This window comes from Temnothorax americanus, unplaced genomic scaffold (genome assembly GCF_048541705.1).
Source record: "Temnothorax americanus isolate GAGA-0224 unplaced genomic scaffold, ASM4854170v1 Scaffold4, whole genome shotgun sequence".
NCBI classification, from domain to species: domain Eukaryota; kingdom Metazoa; phylum Arthropoda; class Insecta; order Hymenoptera; family Formicidae; genus Temnothorax; species Temnothorax americanus.
Window position 1 is genome coordinate 3,639,366 of NW_027509547.1, and position 22,523 is coordinate 3,661,888.

General features: G+C 34.9%; 2 protein-coding genes and 2 long non-coding RNA genes across 8 annotated transcripts in view; 2 read left to right on the top strand and 2 right to left on the bottom strand.

Annotated features, from left to right (window-relative positions):
* Positions 1-14,686, top strand: part of LOC143902283 (uncharacterized) — a 36,055-nt gene extending 21,369 nt beyond the window's left edge. The window contains exons 3-7 of one of the 2 annotated variants that reach the window (XR_013258321.1): positions 12,347-12,557; positions 12,894-13,073; positions 13,590-13,746; positions 14,278-14,464; positions 14,549-14,686. This is a non-coding gene — a long non-coding RNA (uncharacterized LOC143902283). The remainder of the gene's footprint in view (positions 1-12,346; positions 12,558-12,893; positions 13,074-13,589; positions 13,747-14,277; positions 14,465-14,548) is intronic. The other variant, XR_013258320.1, reaches the window with a different exon arrangement.
* On the bottom strand, positions 385-11,782 carry LOC143902274 (dopaminechrome tautomerase-like). Of its 2 annotated transcripts, XM_077415016.1 has the most exons (6): positions 8,691-11,782; positions 5,710-5,927; positions 3,630-3,787; positions 3,089-3,430; positions 2,369-2,618; positions 385-1,565 (listed from the first exon to the last, which is right to left on the bottom strand). In XM_077415016.1, the coding sequence occupies exons 1-6, from the start codon at positions 8,789-8,791 to the stop codon at positions 628-630; spliced, it is 2,007 nt and encodes a 668-aa protein (XP_077271142.1). In that variant the 5' UTR covers positions 8,792-11,782; the 3' UTR covers positions 385-627. The 2 variants fall into 2 exon arrangements, with proteins under 2 accessions (XP_077271142.1, XP_077271143.1); XM_077415017.1 differs by lacking the exons at positions 5,710-5,927; positions 8,691-11,782 and adding an exon at positions 4,254-4,272.
* Positions 13,998-21,257, bottom strand: LOC143902275 (major royal jelly protein 9-like). 3 transcript variants are annotated; one of them, XM_077415020.1, is made up of 6 exons: positions 21,103-21,257; positions 19,432-19,660; positions 18,484-18,665; positions 16,061-16,527; positions 15,361-15,604; positions 13,998-14,946 (listed from the first exon to the last, which is right to left on the bottom strand). In XM_077415020.1, exons 2-6 carry the CDS (start codon positions 19,646-19,648, stop codon positions 14,737-14,739), a joined length of 1,320 nt encoding a protein of 439 aa, XP_077271146.1. In that variant the 5' UTR covers positions 19,649-19,660; positions 21,103-21,257; the 3' UTR covers positions 13,998-14,736. The 3 variants fall into 3 exon arrangements, with proteins under 3 accessions (XP_077271146.1, XP_077271145.1, XP_077271144.1); XM_077415019.1 differs by having other exon boundaries at positions 19,432-19,652; positions 20,782-21,257; XM_077415018.1 differs by having other exon boundaries at positions 20,782-21,257.
* On the top strand, positions 15,510-16,152 carry LOC143902284 (uncharacterized). The gene is made up of 2 exons (XR_013258322.1): positions 15,510-15,651; positions 16,071-16,152. It is a non-coding gene; the product is annotated as an uncharacterized LOC143902284 (long non-coding RNA).
* Positions 21,258-22,523: the final 1,266 nt, after the last annotated feature.

A 22,523-nucleotide genomic window follows, 5' to 3' on the forward strand; every position in this document is an offset into this window, starting at 1 on the left:
GTAATAGAGAGATATTGCGATGCAACTCTGAATGGACAAATTTCCGATTACAAAATATCATTATCATCATCCTAACAAAATTTTATACATCTAAGTGCTAATTATGTTTGAAGTTGGTCGATCGATTTTGACATGAGGTAATACCCGCGATAACAATATATTTCACTTCTATCGGATATAATAAATTTATATATATTTAGTAAAAGTTTTATACAAATACAGTTTACGTATGTACAAAATATATTTATGCTAAAAATTTTACATACGATTGTCTAATCATTGGTAACTCGGAAGACTTGCACTGCTTACAGTAATAGGAATATTACAGGAGTATTAAATAACGTGCTTGTGCTAAACAACGTGTGTTAAATATCGTACAGTGATATGTCTACTAAACCGTTCAATTTATCATAGTTTACAATTGGCGATAATCAAGAATGCAGTAAATAAACGGAATAACCTAAGAAAAGAAGTCTCCGTGAACAATTCGATGTTTAATGCTAATTCAGTGCTGGAGACTTCAATACTTGGACTTTAAAATAAGAGAAATTTTAATATTAAGAAATCTGTAATTGGAATTATAGAGAATTAATTTAATGACGAGGTGTGTATGAATAGAATTTTCATTCAGCAAGTATCGTCGAGGCCCGGATCCGTGTCAGGAACTACGTAATTAGGATCGCAGACGGTATCCCTGACAGCTTCCTTAACGTTCGCCTTGAACACTCTGTAATTAATGCTCCCGCTATTCAGTGTCCCGTACAAATACATCGGCAATCGGTTTGAGAGCAGCCACACACTTTGCTCCGGCTCGTGATCCACTTTAATGTCGTTCGGGAACACCAAGGACTCGTTGCTAGTCCCGATCACTCCCAGATTCTGCGGTATATATTCCTTCCTGGTGTCCCAGCACCACACGGAGTCCCTGGTGACCATGTTGAAGAACATGACGCCGTTCCTGTCGATGGCGGACCCCGAGGCGTGGCCGTAATCCTTGGCCCTGGGCTTCCCGACGGGCATAAATTTTTCCGTGTTGTATTCCCCGATCTGTTTGTCGAAGACCGACGTGGACACGGCGAACTCCCGGAAGCTGGACATCGGATGGAAGAACAGCGTTCTGTCGTTGTGAACGTCCACGGGGCTGAGCGCTATCCCGAATATTCCGTCGGTCCATTGGAACTTTATACCGTGCAGCTCGTATCTGGACGCCAGGGGATCGGGATAGAAGAAGTGGTGCTCGATTCTGAAGGTGGAGTCCTTGAAGAAGTCGTATACCACGATACCGTATCGCCAGACGTCGGCCAGATACGCCACCGCGGAGCCGCAGTCGTTGTTTCTGATATCCACCGCGATGTTGATGTACAGGGAGTCCTGTTTGATCTGCTCGTCCGGCAGGGTGTACTTCCTGACGAGGGTGTCGGTGCGCAGATCAAAGATGAATATGGCGGGCGGACAGAGCTGTTTGGATCTTTTGGCGAGCTCCGTCTTGCCGGAGTCGAGGACCCACAGCCGATCGCACTCGTCCACTTGAACTCGAAAGACTGACGTTAAACTCTCGCAGGTTCCTGGAAAGAGGTGAAACGAGCAACGAGTTCAGATAGAGCGGATCTGTAGATAAACTTTAGATAAATTAAATCTTGCGGAAATTTTTGCCGTTTCTTTAGCAGAGCTATATTTTTTTCAAATTGGTTTAAGATTTCTTTACGTTTCTCTTTGGTCCGTTAACTTACTGGCTTTGTTCTCTCGTGAGACATTAAATACCTCTTAACAGTTCGCTCTTGTTTTGTTAAACAGGGAATGGTATGGTAAGACGAACTGTGTTCATTTGTTATCGCGAGACAATTAGCGTGAGAAATTCTTTTACTCAGTTTCCGCGTTTTCCTGATTGCAATATTATTTCCTGATTGTGAAAATATTATTGCTGTTTCTTATATTCTCAGACTCTTTGTGTAGGCTTAATGCTAGTACAATTTACAATCAGTTCTCGCAGAATCTTTCTACGCGCGAATCATTTTCTTATCTTCACATTGGAACTAAAACTGCAAACTAAAACTGTATTTTGAATTAGTAAGCATTTTTCTCAAATTTCTGTCGCGTATTTCGAGGTACATCTATTTTCTAGCTAAATTTAAATTTACAAAATAAAAAAAGCTCAACGGATTATTATTTCCGTAATACTGAATATTTATCTTCATTAACTTCGAAACTTCGTTAACTTTAAGATTACCTAAAAGTGAAAATAACTATAATTGCATATGGTAATTAATTATCAAGAATAATCCCGTGCACATCGAGGCCTCAAAATTAGTCTTAAAAAAAAAACGGCAAAGAACTTTTCGCAGGATCTGATAATCAGCATAGAGATAACCTGGCTGATGCCACTGCCAGTTAGGGTACGGTTTTAATTTGGGGCTCCTCGTCTTGGAATGTCTGGGTACGGTAGCCAGAGTCGCCGGTATCCCAGTCTTCCACTTTGGCAGAGTAATGAAGACTTTATCGCGCCAAACCTCCAGGCCCAACGGCAAGTTATTCTCCGCAATATAGTCGCCCTCGAATATAGCATTATCTCGCGCGTCGATACTGTCGAATTCAAAATCAATTGTGGACCAGGCGTACACCTGTTATAAAAGAAAAGGTAGATGAATATAAGACCTGTTGCGAAAAATCCACAATAGTTATATCATCCCGAATTGTAAATAGTTTTTTGTCAATGAAATCATTTCTATTTCATAAGATAAATCTGTAAAATGGGACAGTGATCTTTTCTCATCACTTTGATATATTATATAGATATATATAATAATCGATTATATTTAAATGCAGCATGTAAAAATGTTCGTGAAAAATTACTGACAAGTAGAAAAGCGTGATTATGACGATCGTGCGTGATATTGACTTATTATTTCTTATATTAATGAAACTGCGTGTATTAACAGTATGATTAACAATTTGTTACACGCAAATGGCCTGTATCAAATTGTTCGAGAGACTTTCTTCACTTCGAGCATTACGATTCAGAATCGCCGACATGTAGATGTTGTGAAACCTTTCGGGCATTTTCGCCTAAACAACAAAAAGCGTCACGTACTAGTTCCATAGCGGGACCAACGTAATCGTCTATAATGCGTCCCGGCTCGAAACCGTCGCCGAAATCGTGGAAGTCCAATTGATTGACCGAGTGAGGATCCGCGCGGAACGAATCGATGGCTCTTCCAACGGGTCTCGAGAAGCCGCTTCTTCCCATCAGGTTGTTGGATGTAGCAACGCGATGCCGTGATTGTGGCGTCGATCCGTAAAGATTGCCTACGTTCGTGGATATCGGTGATTTTTCCTCCGGCTGATGGTGATTGTCGCAATTCCGTGAACGTGACGAGCCGGCGTGTTCATCGTAAGCCGATGATGGAGATGGGGAATCTTTGTAATTGATGTTCTAGCAAGGCGCGACGAAATTTCATATAAAACACGTTATTAATTTAAATAAAATAATTCTAAACAAACTAATAAATGTGTCGTAAACAAAAGCAAATATTATTACATGTGTAATACATATTTTTTAGATATATCTCAAGTCGAATATACGATTATGTATATAATAAGTTAATAATAAAACTGTTTATGTTGCGTCTTACATGCGTTGAAAAGAAATGTGGAGTGAAAATGGCCGAAGTTAACGGCAATGCGGGTGCCTGAAGATCCCTGGATAGAAAACTGGGACCCGTGTAAGCCGCAAATTTTGGGACGGCCAGTAGCGACATTGACAGCAACCATGGTACCGTGCTCGCCATACCTGATGTGAAGCAAAATTTAGGATGCGCCTTCCACATGATAAAATTTACATTTTTATGACGCGAAATTGCGTCAAATTATTGCGTTCTGTATGACTACATCATTATAACCGTTATAAGTTACGAGATTCAATAGGAATTGTAAGATTAAATGAAAATGAACGGAAGAACACAGGCATTTTAATGTTCCCAATAGAATTGGAAATGCAGTGAGATTTTCGCGGAGTCACACATCCCGCGGTAATGGTTATCTCCTTTATTGAGGTAAGTGGGTCTCCGCGTGCACAACAGCGCGAGGCAGTCATCAATATTCGATGGGGGCACCGGGTGCTCGATTAAATGTTAATCATCTGTCAGCATGTGACGTATGATGCATAATACGTACGAAAGCGCCGCATTATTCGCTGACATGAATATCGGAGCGAAAGCGATTTGCGATGATGAGTACGCTGATCGTTCCTTACTTACTTCGAGCGGCGCGGTAAGACGTGTCTTCTTCGGCGTCTATTGTATTTGGGACCCGGGAGACTCGGGAGCGGCGTTAAACTCCGAGCTATATTCGCCCTAACGATATTCGTACTGTCGGTGCGATGTCGAGCGCGAGGGAGACGAGTGCTCGGGATGGCACCATGGATGTTACGCGACTACCATATACCACTATCCGGGTCGTAAGTGTGTCTTAGATCCTACGAAAGGAGAGAACGGCGAATCCCTTCTCCCGAAGATGATTTTCCCTCTCGTCTGTATTACAGGCTCACGGGCTCGTAAGTCGCGGTATAGGTCATTGGTGGATGGGTTCATGGGAACTCGAGCGTGCATCTGCTCGAGTAATGCATCGCGAATCAGGAGATCTAGGGCACCGAACGAAGGCTCCGCCGCGGCTCCCCTTTTTATTCCCAATTTAATAAAGATCAGCGTAGTTGCACCGATAAATCTTTTTTTTTTATAATCGTTGCAACGAACTCTTGTTAGAACTACTCGTTGGATTACATATTTTGTTCTAATTTTTTAATCTGGTTATCGGTATCTTTTGAGAGGAATCTTAATAACTGTAGCTTAGTTTTTTAAAAGAAGATTACAATTGTTGCAACGCTCTTGCTAGAACTACTCGTTAGATTACATATTTCGTTCTAATTTTTTTTATCTAGTTATCAATATCTTTTGAGAGGAATTTTAATAACTGTAGCTCAGTTTTTTAAAAGAAGAGAAGCATATGGAGTAGAAACAAAAGCATATAGAGAGAAACGTCTTGTAAAAAAAAAACGGAAGCATCCCTATGATTGCGCGAGCATTCTCTGTGGAAGGCGGTTCACTTTACGGCACCAGCAAGCATAATTGCGTTTTTACGAGGCGACACCGGGCGGTTTCTTTTTGTTACCTGTGCTCTAGGTGAAACTCGTTTGAATTTTACAACGTTGTAACAATACTGGATTCTGCGTAATTCTATTGCCTGCGTACAGGCGACTTGCATACTTATGCGAAAAAACGCGCGACGCTGTACCATTTTAAGGCTCTGCCCGAAGTTTACTACCTCCATGAAAATATTACTGACCAGCGTTTTACTTTCTACTTTTAATTCTTGCGATTTAAAATCCCTTTCGATATTAAATGCCTAAAAATGCGGTTAGGTATAAAATGCAATGTGCTTAAATTTAAATAAATAAGTTATAAAGTTATCAGTTAAATATTAAAGTCACCAATATTGTTGTAAGTATAATAGTATCTAATTAAGAAATAATAAATATGCTTATAGGGTAATGATTAGCGTGATATTGCGTTACATAAATTGAATTTAATATTATTATTAATTATAGTATCTATCTTCTTATTTAATTATGATGAATTTATATGTCAAATTATAAGCTAAGTACATGATTACGAGGAGCCGCGGTTATAAATTTCATGCCGACATTTAAGGACTCACGGTATCTGTACGGCGCGTCGTGCTGCCTTTCGCGGTCCCGGAAGTCATAATGATAGTTCAGACTAGAGTCATCCCTGGTGTTGCCGAAAGTATAATCAGGGGAGGCGTAGAAATAGTTGGATCGACTCGTTCCCCTCGGGGGCATCGACAGTCGTCGGTACGATAACCATCCGCTTCTCTCCACATCGTTGCTCCTTTTCTTTCTCGTCATGGCATGTCTGAAAGTATAATGACGTAAGCCGATTAGGCGAAAACGATAATTAATCTGTCAGAGGAAAATCGAGCCCGTCAAAGATGCAACGTTTATCTGCCGGATAATCGTATTATGGACGCAGACGGATTACGAACGCCTTTTCTTCCGAACGTTGCGTAAACGGAGAAAAAGCGATCCGTAAAATACTGTTATGTCAGATATAATCTTGTTGTTAGTACGTAGATACTTACAAGCATGCGTGCGAAATGTTCGTTTAAAATAATAAAAGAATAAAATAATGTAATATTTATTGCGCGATGATTATATATTATGTAATCAGAATTCAATGTTTCTGAAATTTATACATGAATATTAATAATTAGATAAAAAATGAAGACGTTCGGCGAAGACGATTGTGGCCGTCGCCGATGGTTAGAGTTACACGCGATAACGTCGTCTATAATCTTCAGAGTCAGCATTTATTTTGTCGTCGCGCTCTTCGGGAAGAGACTGAAACCGGTCTTAGTATGTTTTCAAGAAGTGTGTAAAATTAATAAAATAATTAATAATCTATGTCTTGCATTGCCATATATTTGCACGTGTTACGAAAAAAAAAATAATTTAAATAATTATATAATTAAGCTAAATGAATTAATCCATTACTTAATTAATTTTTAAAATTTGTATAAGTTGATTTAAGTTTAAGTCAGAAATGGCAAAACACACAAATATAGCGTAAGCTATAATTTCAATAACCTTAATTCAATCAATTCTCAGCGCACGCTTTTTTATTCAACGAAACGCTACGATAATTGCGTCAATGTGCCACAATTTCGCGGTTACGCACGCGAAATGTTACTCAATGCAAAAACGCATTCCGTTGACAAAATCATAATTTGTTTCTATATGCAACAGATGGAAAGAGAAAGTTATAAATTTTATAGACATAATTAAATAATTATACATTTCTTCCAAAATTTCGAGAAACTAAGGAAATTACGTGGAAAATTTATTTTTAAATTAGAGTTTCCATAAAAATCTTCAAATAATGTTTCTAAAAGGGAAATATAATATAAAATTTATTATTAATAATATTCTACTAATACATTAATATAATAATTTTTTTTCAAATTTTAATCAAAATAAATACCCTCAATTCTAATCCAATATTTTGACTAAAGCGATGCAGGTTTTCTATTTTAATTACGCAGATGTTTTCATCATTCCAATTAAGAGTAGTATTTACTCTCATTTACACAACGTGGATATCTTTTTTTATTCCTTATTTTATTAATTTTAATTTTTTCTTATAATATTTATATACAATAATTTTAATACTTAAAAAACTCAATTCTTTCATTTCTTTCCCTTTTTTTCTCTTTCTCTTAACAACCGATTCTAATAAACCAAAAGTAGAAAATTTTTAATTCGTATCGTTTAAATATGGCAAAGTATATGTATCGGATTATAGTCGAGCGTGTGAACGTGAATCTGGTGAAGTCTGCGATGCAATACGATCACTAGTTCCACGTTCCACACGCAGCGTATGCACTTTTCTTCGGTGACGCGACATTTCGCTACTCAAGCTCACGGTCGTCGCGAAACGACCGGCGCGCGCGCGAATTCTCTGCTTCTCTTTCTCTCTTCGTCCGCTTCAAATACGAGTACAATTCACGCCTCACAGGGGCAAATCAGGAACAAACGGTTAAAAATCTGTAAAATCTGTAAAAATGAATGGATTTCGATGAAATTTACGGGATATGTATTATAAAGTGAAGGATGTATATTTGGATTATGGATTTATATGTATCCTTTCACGGGCGTTTATTTAGGGGGGAAGGGAACTATTCGCGCACCAAATTTTTAAATTAATTTCATATACGTAAATTTGAACTGAAAATTCTGAATTATGCGTGCCAATAATAAAATATAACTTTGTTATTAAAAAAGTATTATTATACTTTAAATATAAATTTTCTTACTCAAATATTTAAAAATAATTGTAAATATATATTTTTTTTGTTCATAAAATTTTCTCACTATCAACATTGCTCTTCATTAATTGTTTTGCTTCCTCAGATAATTCTTTAATTTTTTTAATCTTTTTTTTAATCGTATTGCACTAATAAGAGAATCTGAAGAAATGAGCAAATAATGAAGAATATCTTCAGTATTAGCTAGTCGAAAACAAAAACGACTGTTGTGCTCTCGTGCGTTTTAAAAAATTTTATTATTATACGCCTTATTATATAAAAAGTAAAGAAAATAACTTGAAATAAAGGAAAAAATCAAAGTGAAATTAAAGTAAAAAATAAAAAAAATAACGTGAAAAATAAAATAATTATGAATACGATAGCAATATACAGTTGGAATTTTATCTAACAAAAACACAACTTGTTTATTGTCGTATATCATTATTAAAAATGTGTTGAAAAACTGATCATTTGCAATATTTGCCTTAAACTTAGTCTAGTGACTTAGAGACTGTTTAAATGACACTTATACATGCAATTAAATTTTTATCTTTTAAAATAAGTTTTAAACATCAGTGAATAATAAATGCAATACGTTGAAAACATTAATCGCCTTTAGTTAATTTTTAAGAGCAGCTCAAATTTTATCTAATATTTAGTGAAACACACATAAATTAAATTTAGCTATTTTTACATACTCAAAATAACATTGAATTTTTTAAATCCTTGATATGTTTATAAAGTTTCTAATACTTTGAGATGTTATATAACAGATTTTAATAGTTCTTATGGAAAATAAAAATATTGTTTAAAACCTATTTTTGGCCGCTGTTGCCCCACTGTGCGCCAGCCTGAAATAGCTTCGTTCCGATGACTCGTTTGGCAAGCGAAGCGAGACGCTCTTCGATTTTAGCATAAATGCCACTTTCCACCGGAGATTAGAAGTACTTTCCGCTTTCGCACTTACTTCCTCTTGCGGCCGGCGCCGAGCGTTTCATAAGCAACATCGATACTCGGACACCGAGACTATAATTAACAATTTAGACGCCGAGCTTATACGAACGATGTTCGACACGGTGACGAAAATTCACGCATCGTTTCGCGACGTTTTCGAACGATTATCATCTCCTCGCGTCAATTATTATTGTTATAAGTTCATGATGAACCTTATAAGTGATGAAATATGTAAAGTATTAAAAATGAAGTATTACCGCACTGCTCCTTTTAATAATTTCACCGCGATATAATTATGTGCAAAAGTCACGTAATTATTTGCAGCACGCGATTATAGAAAGGTGAGGGTACCTGACTAGAGCAACGCGCTGTGTTGCTTCGACACTCCTGCAACGCGCACTGTATCTCTTAGTCCAAGTTTCCTGATATTTGTGCCCTTTACCGCACACCCTCTCCGTTTAATTCTACACCGTGATTCGTTATTTTCTTCCGATTCAATGCATCGGCCAATCACCGGCGAGGTGTTGCCGTAAACGTCGAAGATAAATTATATGTACGACCTATAATAACAAATAACGAATATTAACATATCGTTTTGTGTTTAATACAATTATCATGAAAATATAATTTTTCGAAAACAACTGGAATTCTCATACTTTTCTAAGTGCAATATTATTTGTTAAATTTCTTGTTACGCGTCTCGAACATCATTCGTCACGCACGTACGCATGTTTCGCGAAAGATTTTGCGATATACTGAGAATTTTTATAGAACCGTGTACATTTTTCTTTATTTGAAAGTGAAAACATAAAATCAATTTGTTTTATTTTAGTCAGCTTAACGTGTACATAGAAAGAGAAAGAGTGAGAGAAAGAATTTATTTTTTACTTATATCGTATTAATTATATAAATTTCTAAAAATAATTTGATATTTAATTTTTAACTTTACGTTATTTAAATATTTTATAATTTTTTAAAATATAAATTTCTTGTGTAAAGTGTCTATTTAAAAAAATAAAATGAAATACTTTGGAAGTAGTTTTTGGGTATAGCACAAACTAAATTTTTAATTCCTAATCGTTTTTTTTTGCGTGTCGTCACGTAAATAATTTTTTTCAACGAGAATAAAATATATCCCTGAAAAAGTTGGAATAAATAAATAGCATAATATCTTATGTAGGAGATATAATTTTAAGTTAAATTGCATCTGCAACAATCGAAATACTTTATGCATCAAGAGACACACGGTATAGTGTCTCGCGCCAAGTAACGCGCGGAGCGAGATCGATCGTGAATCTTTTACGCGACGCGACGAGTTGCGAGTACTCGAGATGTTGAGATATCAATAACGAGTGAACGGATCAAGTTCTAAGTTCTAAGTAGGCTTGATCGATAGCTTGGAGTCGAGAATACAAACAGGCAAAAAGTAAAGCAAAAATTATTTAAAAAGTAATTATTATATATAATTCTTTCTCTTAATTAAAGAATTATTATTTTGCTCATTATAAAGAAAGAGAGAAATATGGGAGCTGGCTTTAATTCATTTACCCCATATTTAGAAAAAAAAAAAAACAAGACGGAAAAGTGGACTCACACGACGTTGCTTATATAAAGCTTGCAAAATTTTGTCTTTTTTTCTCAGGTGTACACGATATAGTTGTCGCAGGATACGTGCTCGTAATTTACGATATGAAAAAACTGATCTAAATTCACGATATTCCGTCGTGATCCAACCGAGTTACGAATTACACCATCAAGAACGAAAGTTTTCGATTGCCAGATGGTATCTCGGGAATGGCGAAACATGCGAAATGCATTTTCTATTTCAAGCCTATGTCTTTTTATAACATGTAGAAACTACTGATCTGAAAAAATTACGTTTGCTTATGTGATCCTTAACAACAGCTATATATCGATCATTGGATAGTATTTTGCTCCGGTCTGTCCACCCAGAACTGTGCCTGTCAGAACACTTTCAAGCTGCTCAACAAATATAACTTGGTTAGTTTAAAATTAATAAATAATTTATCTAAAATCTTATCTACAACTAATTTATGAAGCAAACTTTTAAATTAATGATATATAGAAAATATGCTCTTAATTCGTATAATATTAAAGAATTAAAGACATCTTATAAATAGAAAAAATGGGGTGTCTACTAAATTGAAATTTTTATTCATCTAAATAAGTTTAGATCTTTCTCTTATTCTCTTAATCTTAAACATTTCCGGCAAAAAAGAATACTTAACTCATTAAGAAAATCAAAGTGTTCTGTTTTGCATATTGTTACAATTCTGACAAAAATATTTGTGATGTGCAGTGATAAGCTATTGTGATGATCACAATAAAGGATTGTCAGAACTATTACTAAAAAAATAACGCAATAATTGATGAACTTATCAATTAAAATAAATTAATGACAAACAATAATTAATTTTATTTTTCAAAGATTTAAGATTAATACTGAAAATATAATCGTTTTTCTGGAAAATTAATAGCACCAATAATGAATTAAGATATAAGAAAACTTGTCTGAAACAGTTATCGAAACCACACTCGAATGTTTGTGTAAAAGAATAAAATAAATTAGAGATTTTTATTAAAATATTTATAAGAATGTTTCTGTCTTTACACGTAATGATTAATTTAAAACTCTAATTATTCGGATAATAACACTACTGCTTTTCAAGAGAAAGTTTCTTAAACCAGAAAGTAATATCTAAAAATTTCGTTACGGATTAATATAACCGCCTATCTATACATATTAACAAGCAGTCTTTTTACAGAAAACATATCGCGTGCATAATGCCATAAGCGTAAATGCATAGTGAGTTAGAAATCAGATTAGATTCGCGTTTGATATTATATGCTTTATCATGTAAGTGTACTTTATCACAGTAATCGCGAATTTACTTGCATAAATTGTTTTTCAGACATGAGTTCAGATGAAAATAATTGAATGTTCAACATTTTTTGTTCTCATTATTTCCAATGATTGTTTTACTTAATTCCAAATTTTTGTACTTTCTAAATACACGATAAACAAATGTATATTTAGTTTCAGACAATAAGAAATAAGTTCCAGATCAAATTGTGTCGATCAGGCAAAGTGTCGAGTTTACCCCGGCATTTTTCAATTTGAAAATTTGTCTTCGCGTCACTTTTCCTTTCCTGGCGGCAAAACAAAGCGACGTACAGCAAAACTTCCTGAATCAATTTTGTACCTGAAGAAACACTCTTTAAATATATACCATTGAAAAAATTTGCCTAAAAATTTTAATTAAATATTAAAAATTGCCTTTGAAAAAATAGTGTTGGCTTAGCTCCGGTCTCCCCTACTTGGTGTCGCGAATATACCGCGTTACCATACAGTCAGCTATTCCTGAATTCTCTGAAAGCTATTTCATCAGACATTGGACATTTAACAGCGACAATGTCGTTAGCAAGTGACGCACTTGCCGGCGTTTTCGTTCCACTCGGCAATCCACGCTATTCGCAAGATCAGTCTGTTTTGCAGCACTGGATACAGTCTCCGACTGAACAATATCGCGCGGAACAATTACCGGACCAGGAATCGACGCGATATCTTCCGGGAGTTCAGGCAACATCAGAAAAAAAATGAAGATCCAAAAGAGGCTAGCCCGGCTAGGCATAAAATAATGGAAGAATATGGGCGTAAAATGGATTTTATCCGACATATGGACGGAAGCCGCTCTCTTCAACCCTTGGTAAATGCTCCTATACTTGATATCCTATTACTTGATCTGATGAAATGATATATGTTTCATTATCTTAACATTCACAATATTTTATTTCTATTACTATCATTTCAATGAAAGTTTAAATTTTATTTAATTTGATATTTTTAAATGTAATATTTAATTCGAAACACACCTATAACACGTAGCAATTTGTCTTATGCGACAAATATGTACGTCACTGTATTATTGACAAACAGCTTTTCTTGGAATAATTATAATACAAACGCTTATATTTATCGTGTTTTTGTACACGAATTGATCATGTAAGTCACTAAATATTTCATAAAAACGATATTTTTCCAGATGGTACACAACCGAAGGAAAAGATCACGTAGATCGGATCCTGCAAGCACCGAATCCAGTAAATCTAAAATTGTTTTGCACATGACAATGATGTGGCCGCGAAGTCGCCATTAACTGACGTCAATCATCCTACAACCATCGACTCGTTACTTTCAGAACACGAGCCTACCGATACTAATGGTAAATATTTGAAAGTTAACAAAAAAAATTGGAAAAAAATCTTTAAATAATAATGCACTGTTTATCTTGAAAGTCGTGTAACAGCTTATACGAATTCCAATGAAACGCGAACGTAAATTTTTACGTATCGATATTAATGTGAATTCAATGTAAACTGTATAATTACAGATAAGCGTGTAAAGAAATGTCAGGCGGATGATTTCCATTTATCGAAAAACCCAGGTATGGGAAAATGTATAATATTTTGCGTTTGATAAATTCGGAAATCTATCTTTTGTTGATGACAGCTTTGAATTCAGGAATGGGAGAATGAATAATAAGAAATTATCCGCCTGACGTTTTGTTACACGTTTATCTGTAATGAAACAGTTTACATTGAATTTGCATTAATATCGATACGTTAATTTACGTTCGCGTTTCATTGGAAATGGTATAAGCTATTACACGACTTTCAAGATAAGCGGTGCATTATTATTTGAAGATGTCAAATTTTATTCTTAACTTTTGAATATTTAGATAGTTGAATCAACTCTTGAATTAATAAACATTAAAATGGGACGGCCTTTATCAAGAAAATATGCACCCTGGAAGTGCATCCGACTCTCACAACAGAATGCAACGTATGTTTGAACAATTTTATGCAAATCTTAGGCCTTCAACCGCACAAAACGAGGTATGTTGCGACGATTTACGCCTCATTTCAATAGATCTTTTATGAAATTCGCGCAATCTTCGAGTTCGTAGAAATCGAACGATAACGATTATAGTAATAAATTCCTTTCATAAGCTTAAAAATTTTTATTTTTGTCCAATCTATAAAAATTTACCTAATTGATTATTACGACCGAGACGATGAGTGGAATATTTTCAAAGAATAGCATTAACAATCAGAAAAATGGATAAAATTTTAGATCAATTTGCATTTGTTTGCAATAATAATATTTATTAAATACGATACTGCTAGAGCTTCAGCGTACATTTACAATTATTTTATTCTTTTCATTATTATCTTATTACGTAATAAATGATTTGTAAATATTATTTCTTAATAGTAACAATAATAGTAATAGTAATAACGCGTGTATTGCACAGGGATATACGTATGAAACACGCGACATGAACTGCGAAACTGAAAATGCACGCGCATTCCGATACTTACTGTCCATTATTGTCAATAAAATTAAACAAAATATTTATATTACAGGAACGGTAATATTTTATCCGTTGGTGGTGGTTATTTCCGATGAATCGTGCAACCACACCACCAGACTAAACTATTTTAAACAGACTGTAAAACTTAACTGGCACCACGAGTAGCTTTATATGGCTCCTCGAGCTGATGAATTCTTGAGAATATTTTGAGGAAAGCCTTTCGCAACAAAAATATCAAGGTACGCGTAGGTACGCGTAGAACGCGCGTTCTTCAGCGTTTATGATCAATAAAGATGGTGTAATCGATTGGTCGGTGACTGTAGATCGATCTCACGAGCCAAGGGAAGAAGAATGGTCTGGTAGAAATTCTTGGGAACGAATACGACGCCGACGGCCGGATCGGAGATGGAGAACGGTGGTACTGCGCGAAGAAATTCGGATACTTGTACCACCGGGCGGACGTCACCGACCGAAAATGCGAATCGTCGAACTCCCCGCGGTGCCACGATCTTCATTTGCCGAACAGCGGCGTCCCGTAGCCGCGATCGCGGTCAAGGTTGAGACGCGCGCCGTTGCACTTGGTGCCGCGGATCAGCTCGTCCACGTAACCGGCCTGTATCCGGAAGTTCGTCTCGTTCGAGCTCATAGTCGCGGTCATGAATTTTTGGAACGACGACGTGAGAACCCACAGCTCTTGACGGCCGTTTTTCGCAGTGATGATCTGCAATAAAATCGATTATGATGTTGATTGCACTACTGAACTTTAGGTGAAAAAAGGTATCGTAAAGAAAAGTCATTTTTCAATCATTCTTCTAAAGAAAGGAATGTAAGATTAGACAGAACTAAATTACCTTTCTTGAAATTGCACTAGAATTGTGAATAATTGAAAATGCAATTTGCGCTGGCTGTAAAAGCGCCGCGAATATATTTTAAATACAACATGCATATTCCATCATCTACTATAAAATTTTCAGACAACATTATTGGCAACAATTTTATTTTTGCGTTGAATATCTCGCGAATGTTTTATTTTAATGTTATTATTTTTTTTTAAACAAAATTTATTAAAAGATTGCAAAACGTAGTTTTATAGCTGTAGAAATATACGTCAAAGGAGTATATTCTGTTACCGTACCTTTAATCCAGACGGGAATTGCAGTGTATCAGGATTGACGACAATGACTTCTGTATTGGTGCCACCGTATTCGGGATGACTGATGCTGTTCCAGCATCCTAAAGCGAGATCTGACAAAAGACCGAAGAAGAGAACTCCGTTCTGATCCATGGCTTGAGCGGCCGACTGCGATGACCTTTCCATAGCGAATGAACGAAACGACCTTGGCGCAGCATCGGAGTGATCTTGAAAGAGGCTATAATTCCTAGATAATAATGAATACTCATTTGTAATAAGATGCTATTCACCGGAGTAAGTACGCTTTGTACGAAAGACAGGCGAAGAATGTATTGTACGAAGCAGAATCCATATAGGAACATTATTATTCTTGTTATTTATTATATCTTTATTTTTTCATATATATACATTGGCTGCAAATTGACTGCGAATTGACCACAAAAATATCAATGATTTAAAGATGAATTTAAGCATATAGAAAATAAATTTAAGTATTTAGTTAAAATTAAAACATTTTATATTAAAACTTGTAATTATTAGAATTTATTTTAATTTTTTTAATAATACGTGTTTAATCATTATTTATGTCATATAACGTATAAAGTATATCTCTCAGATATCATCTTAGATATTTAAAACCGAAAAATTACAGCGACGTAGTGTTGTAACTCCTTTTAATAAAAGTCTAACCGTCTTTTCTTACCTGATTGTAGAAGTGGGTACCCAACTTTCGACCCTGCTGGCCAAAGAGTGGAAGTACAAAATCCTGTCGCCGTCCTGCTTCATGGGACTCAGGGCGAGTCCCAAAATGCCATCCATGAGATCGAACGTGTCCCCCTTGATGTGGAACGTTCCGTGGGTTGGATAGGGATAGAACAGATTGTTGGTGATCCTCCAGGAGCGGGAGTTGCGATGATCGTAGACGAGCAATCCGTATCCAGTCACGTCGGCGATGTAGACGAATGTGTCTTGACACTTGTCGCCGGTGTTACGGATGTCGACCGCGATCGTCACGAACAGGGAATCATCCTTGAATTGGTCTTTGGGGAATTTGTACTGGCTGAGGATCTTGTTCGTGCGCAGCGAGAACGACAGCAATTGAGGACGACAGATCTGCCGTTCCTCGAGTTTACCGGTGTCGATGACCCACAACCTGTCGCACGAGTCCACCTGTGATCATATCTTTCTTTGCAGTTAATGTTTCTTTTTCACTTGCTTCTTAATAAGAATGCGCAATCGTCGATCCGTAGAAAAATTATTTTCCCAAGAAAATATGAAGTCTCCATGACATTATTTTAGCAAGAAAAAGAAGTTTTCATGACATAAAATAATAATTAAAATTTTAATACATATTTGGAATTAGAATAATATAATTATCAAATTTTAAACTTAAACAAATGTTATTTATGTATAATTACGTATAATTATTATCGTCGTGATACTTTTGACGTTATTTTATTTTAGAAAAAAATAAAATTAATTTCTTTCTCACATATAATAAAAGTTGTTCCAGATTTCTTGCATTCTTTTTAGCTTTCTACGAGTTCTTGGATAAATTTGCAGTTAATTTTTTTTTAATATAAAACAGCGGATTTATGTCTTGATTTATGCCGTACGTTTTTAATGTAACACTCGTAAGGCAATGTATAATTATAATTTAAGCGCATTGTTTTTTAAATTTCCCTTAAGCAGTCTCAATGTAAATTTCAATGAGCAGTTCTAGTTTATTTTTGCTTCTCGGAAAAGATAACATATTGCTTGGGTCTCTTCTACCTTCATACATAGAGATTCTACATGTTCAAGATTAGCATGAAAATTGTAAGTTATCATTATTGTAAATCAAACAAACGCAAGACATTTGACATATAACAGTAGAGATAACTTATATGCACGCTGTGCTTATCGCGTTCTTTCTTGTAAAAATGTTTTTACACGGTTAGTTTGAAATATTCAGATAAAAAATGCGTTTTTATCTAAAAAAAAATTATATTTTTTGTCGTAAAATTATAATTTCTAATGTTATACCCAAAACTTGAATAATTATTTTTTCTTGAAAACTAGGCAACTAATAGAAGAGATCTATTCCATATTTTTCATTTATTAAATACAATGCAACAAATATTTTATTTATTAACGATTATATATTTTGTTACAAGACTTACTGATACTCAAATTGTTAAAATATCTACTTTTTACAGCATTATTATTATGCTGTAGCAATTAATTATTATATAAGTAATAATTAATTAATTAAATTATTTTTAAATTATTTTAGTAGTCCAACACAATTATTTTCATATTCTGATCTAATTGTTATATACATATTGGTAAAACCGTTATTTCCGTATGCGTGTTTTATCCGAGCTCATTTTCTTAAGCCTCAATCAACACGTGCGGAATACCAGCAAAGAGCATTGTTCCGGATCGCGCGCATTGTACATAATGATAAGGTGGATACTTGTTTCGCTGGTGGGCACCCCACAATCTCATCGTGAGGAAGATATCGGAAAACGTGCTTCCTGGTGGTCAATGTTAGCGATTACGATAATTTATATTGTGTCCTTTATGGCAGTTTCCGCGTATGCGCCGTACACGTTCGGTTTGTTATCCGAGTTTCTCGAATAGTAATGAAGGAGAGAGAGAGAGAGAGAGAGAGAGAGAGAGAGAGAGAGAGAGAGAGAGAGAGAGAGAGAGAGAGAGAGAGAGAGAGAGAGAGAGAGAGAGAAGAGGCGTTATTTCCATTTCGTCACACGACGTGTGTTTGTCTCTGAATGAGCGAGGTGCGATTTCCGATAATAAGATGGAATTATTCCTAACTTTAAGACTTATAGATCCGGCTGTGTCAGTGATCGTAAATAAAGTGACGATTCACGTGATTTTGCAATTTACCGATTCTTTTCACATTACGATTGTATCGAGATATCGCAGAAATTATTTAATTTATTAAAAATTATTTAATTAAAAATAACGTTCAAGTCATATTGGTGTACAATTTCTAATTTCAATATTACTAAAAACTGTCGCATGATCAATTAAAATGTGACGTTATATTATTGAATACAATATACTCTTGCGACGGCGACAAATTATCGACACAATTTACAAGTGAAATTTTTTTGTCATTACCTGCACTCTGAATGCGCTGGTGATTGCGTCACAGTGTCCTAATCTGTTCCACTCCCAGCTTGGATAAGGTGCAATTATCGGATTTCCCTCAGGAGAAACATCGTTCGTCACGTAACCGAGAGTGACCGGAACCCCGTTTTGAATTCTTGGAATCGTGATGAAGACTACGGATCCTTGTTTAGCTACGTATTCATTAAACTAGTTAATAACTCTTAAGTAAGACGATTTAAACTAGCTAATTTGTCAAACGATTCGTGAAGCTCGTCTGGTAAAACAATCGTGAATTAAAAGGACTTTAATTGAGATTTTTTTTTTAATTTTATGGAGAAGGATTTATGTAACTATATTTGAATCCAAATTATTAATTTTGCGTTTCTTATATACTTTAATTCTATTAAATATTCCATGTACTCTTTTATTTATTTATTTTCTACAATATTTTTTTAGAATAATAACATTGAAAGTTGCAATTGTACAACAAAGTTAAATAAGAATTGTGTTTATGTTATAGACTTTCTGGTTTACGACAATCTCATTAATTATCTGCCAAGACGGCTCAATAATATACAACAATATGAAAATTATTATTCCTGCGTAGTTGAATTCATGCAAAAATTATGCAAACATGTTATCGCAATATATTTTCATTACTTAAGAAGTTTCGTTGCTTAAAATGCATAAATAATGAAGAAACGGGAAGCATACCAGCATGAACTGTTAATTAGATCACGATTGTTCAATTACGCGATCGCGATTAAACCTCCATATTGTAACCTATGATTATACAAATAATCTATTTCTCCAATTAGCAATTAACTCAATTTTATCAAACAGAAGAGTAACGATCGTCAAGTAATAGCAAGTGTTTTAAAATCACATTTATCTGACTTATAATAATTTATAATAATTTTAAATGTATTTGGAGTGACGTAAGAAATTGTTGAAAACCTCTGTGATAGAAATCCACGTCGATCGGAACAGGTGCTCCAGGAATAAAGCGGCCTTCTTGAATAGCAAGTTCCCTTGCATGCTCATTTGGGAAAGCAAATTCCAAAGCCTTCCAAGAATATATGCCCTTCAGTTTCTCAAAGCTGGTGCATTCTTGCAAAAGCAGGAACGGTATAATTAAACGGTACAATAACCGGATTGGTTCAACCTTCATCATGAATCTCAGAATCTGTAAACAAGTTTCATTATTTATCTTTTAAGGAAAGGAAACGATGATGTTTTATTTGCGATAAATTTTTATGTCTTTTTCTTTGAATACATTTATTAAAATTTTTATTTTGATATAACAGCGTATAAATTTTTTAAAATATATTAATATTGTTAAATATTTTCTTTTGCAAAAGTCTTCATAAAATGTGATTAGAAGTTTATTTTAACTTGTCTATATCTATTAATTAAAAAGTTCATGTATCTTAAGACGGTGCGTCGTTATATTTAAAACAAGATGTAATCGAGAATTAAATGTCAGATGTCGAACGTGTAATATTACGTGTTTGTGCGCGCGTAAGTACGAGCGATTGGTACAAATTAGTTAAGTTAATGCACTTTCTAACCTTATAGACTTTCACCATAGAAATTGCATGATAAAATTTGATTTAAAAAAATAATTAAGTCAGCATTACGGAAAAATGAACTTCGATGCTTCATTAAACTTATCTCGTACAAGCATTCGCAAAAACATATATCTTTATATTTTTATTTAACTTTCTTTGACATCAATGTTTTTATGCACCGTTAAACAGATACAAAAAATTTTAAAACAATTTGTAATAAAAAATATAAACTAAAATTAAAAACTTGATATTAATAACATATTGCAAGTATATTGACATTACTGACAATAGCAATTCCAAAATAAAGCTATGTAGAAAAAAAACAATGTTCTATTAACAGAAACTGAATATAATTTTAAGAAAATAGACCATTTTATGGGCCATACAATAATAGAGCTGTCAAATTTCAAATTTTAACAAATTTATGTTTTTAATTAAATATACTTATTAATAATCGCGAAAAATATCGTTTACGTTATTATCTTCGAACAAAAAATTTTTTTTATTCCGTAAGAAGTTACTCTGAATAAAAAAGATGATGCTAATCTCATAAATTTTGTCATATATATTTATAATATTTTATAACTTAAAAATAATTCACAGATTAATTTTCTTTATTGTTAGTGGTAGAAACTCTTATCAACAGGATAATTTAAAAAAATGATGCTTTTTATCTTCACGTTGCAAGCGTCTATTTACAGTATAAGCCAAACTCTTTGATAAATGTTCCTTATACCTCTCTACGATGCGGCTTTATCTTAAGTGATGAATTCGTCAACCATTTGTGTACACACTTCTTCGTAATCGTGTTTACTTAGTGAGTAAATACGACGTAATTTTACACGCGTTTCTTCGTTTTCAAATTTGACTGTGCAGATTGAACAGATAGCGATTCGCAACCGGCGTTCTTGCTCGTTCTTTCGTAAATACGACTAAATCGTTAAAGAGGCAGCCGGCCTTTTTTCCTTCTTTCCTCGGCACTTTCACTGTCACGGATAGAGAAGTTCGGAGGCAGTTGTTATGCTACGCTAGCGCAAACGATTAATATTAAACAAACCGCTTTTCTCTTTATTTTCCCGCCTATTCCGAGCGTCAATGCCCCAATTTCATGTGATCATCAAGGATATCGGGATATCTTCTCTTCCTCGTAGTTTTCTCTTTTCTCAAGATACCGTCTCAATATCCGTCGTGTATTGTAACAGAAAATTCAGACGTGCGGCGAGCGCGACACTCTCCAGCGTCGCTCCACTCTTTTCACGCCGATGATTCCAATGTGAACGATAATTCCGGGAGGACCAGGAGATGTCTTGGTCTCACGGTCCGAACTACGAGACGATCGAGAGACAACTGCGAGATTTCTCGTGACGGCGCGTAACTTTTCACGCGTTCGCGTCCGAACATCTCCGCTCCACCGGAACCAGAAACGTCAAAGGGAGGTGGTTGCTCACTGCCGTCTGTCTTGGCGAAGATAAGATTGACGTTTGAGGTCATGGCACGCAAGTGAAGTGTATACGCAAGTATTCCACTTCTGAATAAATTACGCACGCGAGTGAAAGAATCGGCAAACCAATGGCGAAAGCAACTGTGCCCGTGTTTTTAAAGAGAATAGTAAGCCTGTTGCGCGCGCGATTATTTGCCGTCGCGCTGTAGTATACTTACTTAATTGATCATTGCGATGAAAAACCGCGCGAAACGATTATCGACTATGATTTGCGATTTGAAAGCAACTTTTCGACTGGATCCTACCATTCTACGCAGATGCAAAAACATCCATTATAATTCCGGTCTTGTCACAACGTTGAATTTATTTGCGATAAAAATTTGCCACGAGAGATACCTGCAGGTGTCGCGTATTCTGATAAAAAAATTAAGTAAATTTGTCATTAATCTCAAAATATTGGCGACTGCTTTACAAAGCTGTTAATGTGTTATCTCACATATATTTTTAATATTTAATGTAAAAGGATAAATAAAAAATTGTTTTTTAAAGCGCACATTCTTGAGACTTTATGTGATATAAGTATAAAAATACAGTAAAATATAAAAACTTTTTATATTGTATTGCTATCTTTAAATTTATAACGTTTAATACACGCATAAATAAACTTGTATTGTCAAATATTTTTTAACTTTACACGTTGGTACTTTATATGTATGACATAAAAGCTTGTTTCATTTAATGGATGTAATAATAACAACCGATTTCAGAAGTGTCTTTTAGTCGCTGCTTTAAAAGATTTGTGTTTTTTCAACGTAGAGACATTATTTTAATTTCGCTTTATTATCTTGGTTTTTTTTTTTATCACTTGGCTCTGCCGGCATTTTAATAGGTTTAAGCAGAAAGGACGATGAGACAAACGGTGATGTCACCCGAGTAATGAATACTACTATTCTGCATAGATGCTTTTTTTTCCAGTATGACTTGTCGGCGCTTTTTGAAATCAATAGAGAAGTAGGTATGTACAGAAGATATATCTG